The sequence below is a fragment of the Sphaerodactylus townsendi genome, linkage group LG14 (assembly GCF_021028975.2).
Source record: "Sphaerodactylus townsendi isolate TG3544 linkage group LG14, MPM_Stown_v2.3, whole genome shotgun sequence".
NCBI classification, from domain to species: Eukaryota; Metazoa; Chordata; class Lepidosauria; order Squamata; family Sphaerodactylidae; genus Sphaerodactylus; species Sphaerodactylus townsendi.
The window spans coordinates 37,627,848-37,640,279 of record NC_059438.1 but is presented as its reverse complement, the minus strand read 5'-3'; the positions used below and the strand labels follow the sequence as shown (position 1 = coordinate 37,640,279).

Here is a 12,432-nt window from a genome sequence, read left to right as displayed (position 1 = left end):
AAATTATCATTAATTTTGGAAGTATATTGTATATATTGTGTATCAGAATGAAACAAATATGAAAGATGATAATATGTTAACACGGCTTTTATTATGTGAGAAATTTTAGAATATTATAGTAGGCATTTGTCAGTGCTTTGTGTACTTTGTATTAGAATTTATGTTTAAAATAGCTACATAAAATTGGTAATTTTTAAATATAATGTTATATACAGAATTTGGTTTTGTCTCTTAGTCTTGGGAACTAATTGTATCTATGACTTGATTCTGATTCGTTTTTCTGTTTTGTTAATTTCTATCTATAAAAAAAAATTAAAAGCAATAATAAATCCTGTTTCTCTGTGTAGGTTGAGTCATTTATTTTGGACCAAGAAGATCTGGATAACCCAGTACTCAAAACATCGGAGATATTTTTGTCAAGCGCTGCTGAAGGAGCGGACCTACGGACAGTGGATCCGGAAACTCAAGCAAGACTAGAAGCCTTGCTGGAAGCAGCAGGTAGTTTTTTTCTTTTTTAGTTATACCATATATTTTGAGGCAGGGGTGGCCAACCTATGGTGCGCCAGATATTCATAGACTACAATTCATTTCATTTCATGGGAATTGTAGTTCATGAACATCTGGAGCACCATAGGTTGGCCACCCCTATAATTTGAGGTGAGAATGATAATTTTAAACAAATGTTACCACATTGTGTGATCATGTTGAAACCTGAAGCTAAAAACGGGAACAGAATGGATTGTATCCAAGGGTCTGTGTCCATCAGCTGAAAGGCGTTTTCCTGATGGAGGAGGGGTGACCTGGTTTTTGCTGATTTGCCTTCCCACTGAAGACACTAAGGCTCATTCTGCACATGCAAAATAATGCATTTTCAAACTGCTTTCAGTGCTCTTTGAAGCTGTGCGGAATAGCAAAATCCACTTGCAAACAGTTGTGAAGGTGGTTTGAAAATGCATTATTTTGCGTGTGCAGAAGGGGCCTAATATTGTGTGTTATGCTATTCCTCGGGTCCCTTGGGCCTGAGGCCAGTGTCATTAAGGGGTGCATTGGGCTGCAGCAAGAAGGGCAAGGTGGAAACGTTCTGTCCTTTGTGAAGGGTTGAATGCAACTGTGTTGAATATCTAGGACAGAATTTTTAAGGGCTTTTCAGAAGAAGTAAATGGAAGACACTGTAGCAGGAATTCTGAATTTACTAAATTTAAATTATAGTGGAAGTGAGTTTGGAGATATCGGAATACTGCTCTTGAAATTGCCTGAAACAGGAGTTTCAAACGCATTTCGAGTTCACCTTTAAGTGTGATGAAGTTCGTATCCAGGTAGAAATGACTCTTGGTTGGTGGCAACATAAAAAGAATGAATTGGTGTTGGTAATTAGAGAAATATGCAGAAATCAGAGGAAGTTTTCATGACCTCTTCTACTGTAGGTGGGGGACATCTTAGATGGGTGTCTTCTCCACCAATAGCAAGGAGGCAGGAAGTGATGAATAATTTTGCCGTGTCACTTCCGGTTAGTCATCTCGAGGCTCTTTCTCTTCAGTATTTTTTCCTGCCTTGCAGGGAGTGGTAGTGTAGCAGAGGCTCCTGAGTTCCTAACGTGTGTGTGTGTGTGTTTGGGGTGTGTGGCGTGCTTGTTTAGAACAAACAAATAACTCTAGGCACCTCAGCAGAAGGGAAGAAGCTCTCAACCCACTTAAAACTATCGGGCAACAAGAAGCAAATTCCCGCCCTTTCAAAAGAGCCGCCAGACGCTAAAAAGTATGGCCTCGGGCTCTTTTACTCCGCCGCGACCGGACCCCAACGGGGAAGACTTCGCCAGATCGGCAGCCGAGGGAACGCGTGCGGCAAAAGGGGCGCGCAAACACGCCCCCACCGTTCCTCCCAGCGAACTCGCAACCTCCTCGCGGGAAGGAGAACGAGCAGCGGGGCGCCCGGAGGGCCCTCCGGCGCCCAAGAAGGCCAAAAAGAAAACGCTGCTGGGGAGCTCGACGCCTTCCAAGGGCGCGGCCGTATCGGGTGGCTCCCAGACCAGTTCCTCCAACCCCATCAGGGCTGAGGAGTGCTGGGTCGAACAACCGACGAACCCGCCAGCGGCGGACGGCCATGCGCAGGTACCGGGGCCCCGGGCAGGCAACGGGGAGGAGAACAGCTCGGTCACGAGGGAAGTTCCCGCGCATTCTCAGGCCACTAATAGCGAGGACCTGATGATGTGGCAACGAGCGCCCCCTGCTGCCTTTGCACAGCTTCTTAGAGAGCAAATTGAAATGGCACTAGATGCCAGAGAGCAACGCACAGCAGCCATTAGACCCAATGAAAACATTCCCAGAGCCATCACCAGCTCTGTGGGGGAGGCTGCCTTACCCCATTATAGGGACCCTCTTGCCCTCCAAGAGGAGGAAGACGAAGAGGTAGAAGGAGAGGAAGAGGAGGAAGCAGCTAGGTTCTCAGATAATGAAGAACCTACCATTGAAAAAAGCGAACCTTCCCCCCAATTTTTTAAACAAGAAGATATACATCTCTTAATTAATAAAACCATCTCTGCCTTGGACCTCCAGGATCAGGCGGATGCTGAGGAACCGCCTGCTCCAGACAAGACCACTAATCCAACTAAACCCATTAAAGGGTTTCCTAAGGGGAAGGCTGACTACTTCCCACAAGACCTGGAAGCACAAAAATTCTTCCCGGTTCCTGAGTATTTTGTCAAACGCATTCAGAGAGAATGGCTCAACCCTACCAGCCGGAAAGGGCTGCCACCAGCATATAAAAAAGTTTACTTGCTGCCTCAGCAGTTCCATACCGTGCTAAAAGTCCCCACCGTGGAGGCCCCAGTTGCAGTCTTACACTCCGGGGCTCTAGTGGCAAAAGAGGGCGAAAGCAATATCAAGGACCCACTAGATAGGCGTTCAGAGGCACCCTACGTAGGTCCTACGATTGGTTAGCAGCGGCTATTAAAGTGCTCACTCCAGCATCCACGGTGGCCAGGGCATCCATGGCTTGGACTAAGAGGATCTTAGACATGATCCCGGTAGAAAACACAGCTATTAGAGAAGGCATAGAATGTGTACTCATAGCCAACGCGTTTATCACAGACGCCACACTGGATGCCATTGCCATGGTGGCCAGAACCATAGCCTCAAACATGGTAGCCAGACGCAACACTTGGCTACGCTCATGGCAGGCAGACATTCAATCAAAAAATGCAGTGGTAGCCTATTCCTACTATGGGGAACAGGTGTTTGGAAAGGAGCTAGACCAGGTGCTGGTCCAAACCAAGGACCAAAAGAAGGCCATGCCAAAATCAGTCAGACAGGATAGACCTTCAGGCGCCCAGGGGGGCTCCCGGAACACCTTTAGGACACAAAAAACTCTGCCCAGATTCAACAGAGACAACACTCGCAATACATGGCAGAACCAAAATTCCTTTCGCAACAAGAATTCCTTTCGTCCCTTTCAAAGACAGGGGAAGAACTTCAAAAATGATAAAACCAAACAATGACTATCAGGACCACCCGGTGGGGGGGGCGCCTGGCCAAATTCCAGGCATCCTGGCAGGGCACACATATAGACCAGTGGACCAAAGAGGTGATCAACTCGGGCTATGTGATATAATTCCTGGCCTTTCCCAACCTCATATTCGTTCCTTCCCCACTCTCCTCAAACCCCATCAAAGCTCAAAGGGCCATTCAGGCGGTAACACACCTGTTGAATATTCAGGCGGTAGAACCAGTTCTTCCCCAGGAAAAATTCTCAGGGACATATTTGCACTTCTTTACAGTCCCCAAACGAAACGGGGACTGCAGAGTGGTGCTAAACCTCAGATATGTCAACAAAAACATTCGGTTACCCAAATTCAAAATGGAATCCCTCAGATCAATCACAGTAGCCCTGAGACACAGGGAATTCCTCACGTCATTAGACCTCCAGGAAGCCTATCTTCACATTCCCATAAATATGGCACACAAAAAATTCCTCAGGTTCACAGTAGGGGAACATCATTTTCAATTCCGTGCCCTCCCATTTGGGCTGGCCACAGCCCCCAGAACGTTCTCCAAGACGTTACTGGGCCCCGTCATACAACTCAGGGAACAGGGGATTCACATACACCCCTATTTAGACGATCTCCTGGTAAGATCACAGAGCAGAGCCAAAGGGCTACAAGACATTGCCCAAGTTCAAAAGACATTACAGGAATACGGGTTCCTCATAAATCTGCAAAAGAGCTCCCTCATACCGACTCAAAAATTAGAACACCTAGGGGCTATCATAGATACTAACAAGAACGCCCTGTTCATCCCACCGGAAAAGATTTGCAAAATCCAGAAGGCGGTGGCCAAAATTTTAGCAACCTCTCGCCCAAGCCTACTTCAACTGGCAAGTCTACTAGGCTTATTTATATCAGTCATAGACCTAAACCAATGGGCACGGCTTCACGCCAGGCCACTACAGTTGTTCCTAAGACGCTTCCAGCTGGACATCATACTAAAAAAGGACAGAAATCTCTACCTTACATCGCAGGTCCAAGAAAGCCTAAAATGGTGGACCCGTCCAAACAATCTCAAACAGGGAAGATGTTACATGCACGGAAAAAGACTACAAATCTTCACCGACTCCAGCCTGTCAGGGTGGGGAGCCACCCTCGGTCGGAACTACATACAGGGCGCCTGGACGGCACAAGAGGCATCGCTTCCGATCAACTTGTTGGAGACGAGAGCGGTCTACCTGGCCCTTCAACACTTCCAGAAGGAAATCCAATCAACACATCTAATAGTGAGAACGGACAATATCTCTACCAAGATGTACATAAACAATCAGGGCGGATCGAGATCCCCAAGACTTCACAGGGAAGCCCTAAGAGTTCTAAACTGGTCAGAACAACACCTACTATCCATCGAGGCTCAGTACATTCGCGGTATAAAAAACAACAAAGCGGACTGGTTGAGCAGGCAACAGGTACAGGAGGGCGAATGGAGACTCAACCCACAAATATTTCTGGAGATCTGCCAGCACTTCGGACAGCCCGAAGTGGACTTGTTCGCCACGCCCGAAAACACACAACTTCTGAACTTCATGTCCAGATACTACCATCACCAAGCAATGCAAGTGGACCCCATCACAGCACCATGGCCCCGAACTCTACTATACGCATTTCCTCCATTCCCGCTGATCTCACGCCTCCTACGAAAGATCAGGTCAGAAAGAGCCCAAGTCATCCTGGTCACACCAAGATGGCCCAGAAGACCATGGTACTCATCAATCATCGAGATGTCAACATGCCAACCAATGGCTCTACCGGCAACCCCGGACCTACTGACTCAGGGTCCCCTCAACCATCCCAACCCAGGATGGCTGAGGCTGACCGCGTGGCGTGTGAGCGGAGAAAGCTGAGACAAAGGGGCTATTCAACTAAGGTCACGAACACCATCCTAGCAGCATGTAAACGCTCAACAGTCAACATTTACAACGCATCTTGGAGAACCTTTGTCAAATGGTGTCAGGCACGAGACATGGATCCAGAGAATCCTTCTATAAGCAATGTCCTGGACTTCCTCCAACAGGGGTTTGACAGGGGACTCCGTTGCGCGACCCTAAAAAGACAGATATCTGCCTTGTCAACGGTCTGCCACTCCATCAAGGACAAGTCAGTTGCCAGCCATCTGGATGTGACAAACTTTCTGAGGGGAGTCAAACTCTCACAGCCTCCGGTCACTCACCGGTTTCCATCCTGGCGGCTACATGCAGTGCTGACAGCACTGACAAAACCTCCATTTGAACCTATACAGACCATTCCATTACGCTGGGTAAGAATGAAGACCTTGTTCCTTCTTGCAATTACCTCAGCACGCACGGTCTCAGAACTTCGAGCACTGTCTGTTAACGCAAAGTCATGCATCTTCCACAAAGACAGAGTGATCCTTCGCCTGGATCCAACCTTTGTACCTAAAGTTTGCTCAAAATTCCACCTACAACAGGAGATAGTGGTACCAAGTTTCATGCCTAACCCATCTCATCCCAAAGAGAAAGAATGGCATACCTTGGACGTACGCAGGGCCCTCAAGGCCTTCATAATCCGGACAGAGGACGTGCGCAAAACGGAAGCTCTCTTTATCAACTTTAGCCCACCTAACGTAGGTGCACCCATGTCAACAGCAGCTATAAGTACTACCTTAAAGGCTACAATCATCGAAGCATACAAAGCCGCTGCTCTCCCGGTCCCACCAGGCATCACAGCACACTCGATACGCAGCGCGGCTACCAATGCGGCCTTCCGCAATCGAGCATCAGTAGAAGAAATCTGCAGGGTGGCCACCTGGGCCTCCATTTCATCCTTTGTCCGTCACTACAAAATCAACTCGTTGCACTCAGCGGACATGGCCTTGGGACGCAGAGTGCTAGAACATATTATCGGGGACTCATAGGACCCGCCCTACTTGGGGACACTGCTTGGGGAGGTCCCATCTAAGATGTCCCCCACCTACAGTAGAAGGGTCCATTGAATACTTACTGTGAAGGGTCTTTCTACTGTAGGTAAGGGGGACATCTTGACCCCCCCTGGTCCTTATTGGTCCCCGATGATCTGGTTATATGTTGAATGTTTGGTTAGGTTTACTCGGAGCCTCATACAGTTATAGATATGTTGTGTTAACTATTTTTATTAAAGTTGTTAGCCGGTCACTTCTACAACGGTTATGCAGACTGCTAGGTCACAGAGGTACTGAAGAGAAAGAGCCTCGAGATGACTAACCAGAAGTGACACGGCAAAATTATTCATCACTTCCTGCCTCCTTGCTATTGGTGGAGAAGACACCCATCTAAGATGTCCCCCTTACCTACAGTAGAAAGACCCTTCACAGTAAGTATTCAATGGACCCTTCTCACTGGTCCCACCCTGCTCACTCTGCTGTGGCTGCGGGCACCCTTCCTTTGGCCTCAGAAAATACTGGACCATTAGCAGTGTCCTCTGCCCTGGCTGTCTGGCTCTTTAGTCTGCAGAGTCAGGCAGCCCATCTTCTCCTTGTCTATCCAGGCCCAGAGCCTCTTATTCCTTTCCCTCCTACAGACTAAATATCCTGGGCCCGATCTGACCCCCCCTCCCCCGGCCTGACCCTCCCAGTTCTCTCCTCCAAGTCAGCCACTCCGTGCTACTCGCAGGGTGGAAATGGGGTTGCTCTCGATGCTGCTGAGACTTACTCTTTTGGAGTCCTACCGGCCTCTGGACACTTGGTCAGCTCCTGGGCTGTGGCCCAACTTCCTTCTCCTTTAGGGTCTCTGGACAGGGCAGCTCCCAGCCTCCACACACCTGGAGAGTGCCCTCCTGCTAAGAGCTGGGGTGGGAACTCTCCTTGCAGCAGTCTTTTCCCACTTTTGAACCCATGCAACCACTTTCAGCATCTCGCAACTTTCCGGCTGCTCCAGAGGTTAGTGGGACTTTTTTGAGTACTCTCATTTTGGCCTGGGATGGGAAAAAATCTAGGGACAGTGCCCCAGATAAAAGTGTGGCAAGCAGCTAGTTAAGAAATGAATTCGTTTACCACTGCTGAATGGTGTAAAGTTAACTTATAAGCAAGCTCTAAAAGAACTGCATACACATTTGTAAGCGTATATTGCAAGTTATATTGTTCCCTGTATTGCAAAAAAAAATTAACTAGCGGATAAACTATTACTCTCGTTCATAAAATTGCAATGGGGTGTAAATATGTATATTTAAATGGGGTCCCTTTCCTCCTTGAAGATAGTGCAGTTGTACTCAATGTTGGTGATGATGGTAACATTAAACAATAAACAGTTATTAATATAATTCAAAGTTAGTGTGGACATTTCTAAATAAACTCAAAGTTAGGCTGACCAATTAACCATTAAGAATCTCTTCAGAGTCACAAAAGAGTTGTGCGGCACCATGATGAATTTTTTGGAGTCGGGGTAGGGGGAGAGAATCCAGAAATCTTGGGGAAAATGGACATGTGGCTAATACTTATTTTTCTTTCAAACTTAACTATATTAATACTTTAATGACAAACGGTTCATTTATAACACAGTATATAAAACTGTACTCTTCAGCACTCAAGGCTAAATTACAAACATACTCAATTTGAGAGAAAACTGCATACTCCTACACCCTGTGCTGTTTTAGCACAAGTGTCTTAAATTTTGTCATTTTAGAAGTAAGAAAAAGTACCAATTAGAAAACAGATTGCATAATAAACAAATGTTATTTGAACAGAAACAGTCTCACACATTTACAACATGACCACTAGGATAACTGGATATCAAATAAAACTGCATAACACTGAAAATGAATATGTTATTTGCATGTTAGTTCTTACTAGAATTATTCATGTTTAAATAAGGCAGTTTTTCCTGTGGAAGAAGGGGATGATTTGTTCTCCCTCTATCCCCAGGGGCAGCATTTTGGGAAACTTAGGCTCATTCCGCACATGCAGAATAATGCACTTTCAAACTGCTTTCAGTGCTCTTTAAAGCTGTGCGGAATAGCAAAATCCACTTGCAAACAGTTGTGAAAGTGGTTTGAAAACGCATTATTTTGCATGTGCAGAAGGGGCCTTAGCTTTTGGGTGAAAGCAGGAAAGTTTCTTTCGGTTAGCAGAGATTTTCTAACAGTACTTTAAATCCAATCCTCAGTCTTTATGGTGCCACAAGTCTCCTTTTCTGTCTTTGTTGCAATGGATTAAATTGCTTCCCTTGTCAGATTCGCAGTTCAATAATCTAATTAGAATATTTACATAGATTTAACATTCATCCACCGATACATCTTAACCTTCCCTCAAGGTTAATGTATTTCCTACATTAAGTTCAGTATGATGTACCTGTGTATTTTTCCAATATGCTTAACTCTCCAGAGGAATTTAAATTTTCTTCTCTGGAAACTTCACAGCTGTTATCAAATTGTACTCAACCAGGATTTGTTAGAGATTAAATAATATTAGGTCAGTATTTCATTTCCAGCAGTTGTGTGGCTGTAGTTAAACTGCTTGCTGCAGTAATTCCTGACTGATGAATAAACTGAAGTGTAGCATTTCTATGTGGCACATGGAATGCTGCTATTGCGGCAAAATTTTAACTGGGTGCGTGATGTTTCTACGAGCAGATGTTCTGTAAGATCCTAGTTACATTAATGTGCCGTGTGTTCAGATGAAAATCTTAACCAACGAAACATTAGAGAACCAGCTTGGCATAGTAGTGGTTAAGAGCAGCAGACTCTAATCTGAAGAACCAGATTCAGTTTCCCAGTCCTGCACATGAAGCTTTCTGAGTGACTTTGGGCTAGTCATAGTTCTCTTAGTACTCTCTCAGCCCACATGGAAGCAGGCAATGGCAAACTACTTCTTCCTTAAAAACCCTATGGAGTTGCTATAGGTCAGTTGTGATTTGATGACTCTTTAGTACCCCTCAGCCCACATGGAAGCAGGCAATGGCAAACTACTTCTTCCTTAAAAACCCTATGGAGTTGCTATAGGTCAGTTGTGATTTGATGACACGTACACACACACACACACACACACACACACACACACTCATGTTGTTTATGGCATTTTCAATCTGGCAAATTCTCTGGAATTATGGCATTTTCAATCTGGCAAATTCTCTGGAATGAAGGAAGCTTGTTTATATCTGTAGCATTTCATTTGACTGGTAGACATTTATTTATTTATTTTATTTATTTATTTTTATTCCACTTATTATACCGCCCTCCCCCGAAGGGCTCAGGGCGGTTCACATCATTACATAACAGTGGGTATATTAAAGATTAAAACAATTTAAAAGCAGCATTCAGTTACAGCAATTAAAATAAGATGGCGTCCAGCTATTAAAACTCTACATTTGACCTTCAAGGCTAAATTTATCTCACCTGTCAATGTACATTGACTGAATTTGCCCGTTTCGTTCCGTTTCTGTTCTTTGACTGAAGGTTTATATTAGCTTTTTATAATACCTTCCTCTAAGAAGGACTGGTGTACAGTGGTGTAGAAAGCTTGTTGAAAGCTCAACTTTCTCCCCTTTTAACAGGAACCACCACCACCCCACACACATATTGCCCTATAGACTTGCTTTCTTCCTATGTATCAACATTGGCTTCACATGTATCATATTGGAACGACTTGGGGTGGAAGGAAATGTGGAGCTTAGCTTTGCCCTCCTCCTCACATTGGCTACATCCCACAAGAGTGTTCTTTCCTCATCCAGCCTAAGGGTCACGGTGAGCGGGATGTAAGGAGGTTTCCCTTATCAGGGGAAAAGTGTGGCAACCACATGCATTGTGCTGACCACATGTGGAAGCAGCCACACAGGGAAGCAGCCTGGGTTTGCATTTTTGCATACAATGCAAAGCTTTTATTTTGATCAGAATATCCGTAATCATGTTAACTGTCTTGAAGTGAAAGATAAATGTAAAATAGTAAACAAAGCAATGTCATAAAACTTGTCTAGTCAATCTCAAGTGCCTCTGAAGTCACCAGAAATTGATGGTGGCCCAGAATGAGGGAACAAAGCAGATTTTCGCAAAACCAATTTTAGAACTGGGGTGCAGTGACAGAAAAAGCCATAGTCAGCTTTCTCACATGTCTCATACATGTGTACAAGAACAGGGAGAGCTGGACTTAGGATACTGATCTTGGGTCACAAATACGGTTGAAAGTTGTTCAGATATTCTGGTCTTGAACCATTTAAGGCAGGGGTAGGGAACCTTTAACACTCAAAGAGCCATTTGGACCCGTTTTCCATGGGAAAAGAAAACACTTGGAGCCGCAAATAATTTTTGACATTTAAAATAAAGATAACACTATATATATAGGTTTTTTTTTACCTTTTACTCCGCTCATTCTGAGAAGCACATGGATGTGCCCACCCAAGGATGAAGCTGGCGGCTCGGCCTCACCAGCCGCCGGGAAGCCTACATGCGCTCCAGCAGGCCGGGCGAGAAAGCCAGCGGCACGTAGCCGACCGTGGGCAGTTAGTCGCGCCAGCCCTGCTGCCTGCAAGGCGGGCAAGGGTCAGAACGTGACTCGGCTGGAGTGGAGCCACGAAGTGCAGGGCGAAGGCATGAAGCTCTCGAGCTGATTCCCCTACCCCTGATTTAAGGCATCCAAAATACCAGCAGCATAATAAATTGAACTGAGAAATACAATGGAAGCCCATGAAGGTCCATATGACCTTTGTGGTGGTAACCTTACAGTGCAACGGGGGTGGGGGGTGGGGGCAGCAATTCACAAGTGGCTGGGGATGGCCCAAAGAGGAATAGGGAGGTGCAGAAAAGAGGGAACAATACAAAACAAGCAATGCCCCCAAACTCAGCATTGTAAGCCAGTGGGGTATGCATGGTCTTTTGCTAGCATAAGTCACCAGTAACTGGGCTTTCCCAGACTGAAAGCCCTTAGGAAGCTGACTAAAGTTGGCTCCATCCCCAGGAATGCCCCTGAAACACCCTCCTTGGTGCTGGAGTGGGCTCCTGCAATGGAGTAGCATTGGTGCAGTGGAAGCGTCTCTGCAAAGCTCCATGACCGCGCCCAGTCTCTGAGTACCTATCTTGACAGCATCGGTGCCACATACGCCATCTGGACTTACGGTGACTCTGGTGGAAGTTTCTGTACTTTGAAAAAACCAGTCCCACATGGATTTTGCTACATTAATCTACCATGTATGTCACTAGGGCATATTGAACTGGGCATGTCAGCCCCCAAGAGCGGGACACCACTCTTGAACTAGCTGAAGCTGTTGAAAGGCACTTTAGGCACCTGATACCTGGGTACCCGAGACAAGAAGACACCCCCAGCTTTATAACTAGTATTATTTACCTCTAAAATGAGGGAATATGAGCCTCTGTTGGAAGAAGATATGTAGTATTAGGGTAGTTACTGAAAACTCCTACCTGTCACCATTTCTTTTTTCCACACGTAGATTTTTACTTGAAAGATCCATGATGCAATTCTCTGACTTAACTCCTGCTCCCTCTTGTAGTTTCCCTCTAATTTATACTTTGATCTCCATGTCTCTGAAGAAATGGGCCAGTGACTCATGAAAGTATATATAGGAATAAATGCTGTTAGTCTTTAAAGTGCCACTAAATGAAAAATCTTCTGAAAATTTTGAAGCCGTGAAAAAAAACGCTCCCCCCACAAGAAAAAGTGGAAATTTGGGAGGAAATACGTTATTCAGGATGTTTCTGTGTCACCTTTTCAGAATCTTGCTTGAGGTGGCTTACAGTTAACATTACCAAAATATAAAAAACAAACCATTAAAAATATTTTCCTATGAACCCTAACCTTTTTTTTTACTGAGTAACAAACATAAAATGTGTAATTTATAACTTAGCTCCCTTATAAAATATTTGGCATATTTATAGAATTTAAAATTATAAATATCATTTTTGTAAGAAATTTCATGTACTTCAGAAAGAGGTGCAGACTGCCACACCCCTATTGC

At 45.2% G+C, this 12,432-nt stretch overlaps 1 protein-coding gene across 6 annotated transcripts in view; it reads left to right on the top strand.

Moving 5' to 3' along the window:
* Positions 1–12,432, top strand: part of ANKHD1 (ankyrin repeat and KH domain containing 1) — a 117,586-nt gene that overhangs the window by 18,156 nt on the left and 86,998 nt on the right. For all 6 annotated transcript variants that reach the window (XM_048515469.1, XM_048515471.1, XM_048515473.1 and 3 more), the window contains exon 2: positions 348–498. In XM_048515469.1, the coding sequence (XP_048371426.1) occupies positions 348–498 (151 nt within the window). The remainder of the gene's footprint in view (positions 1–347; positions 499–12,432) is intronic.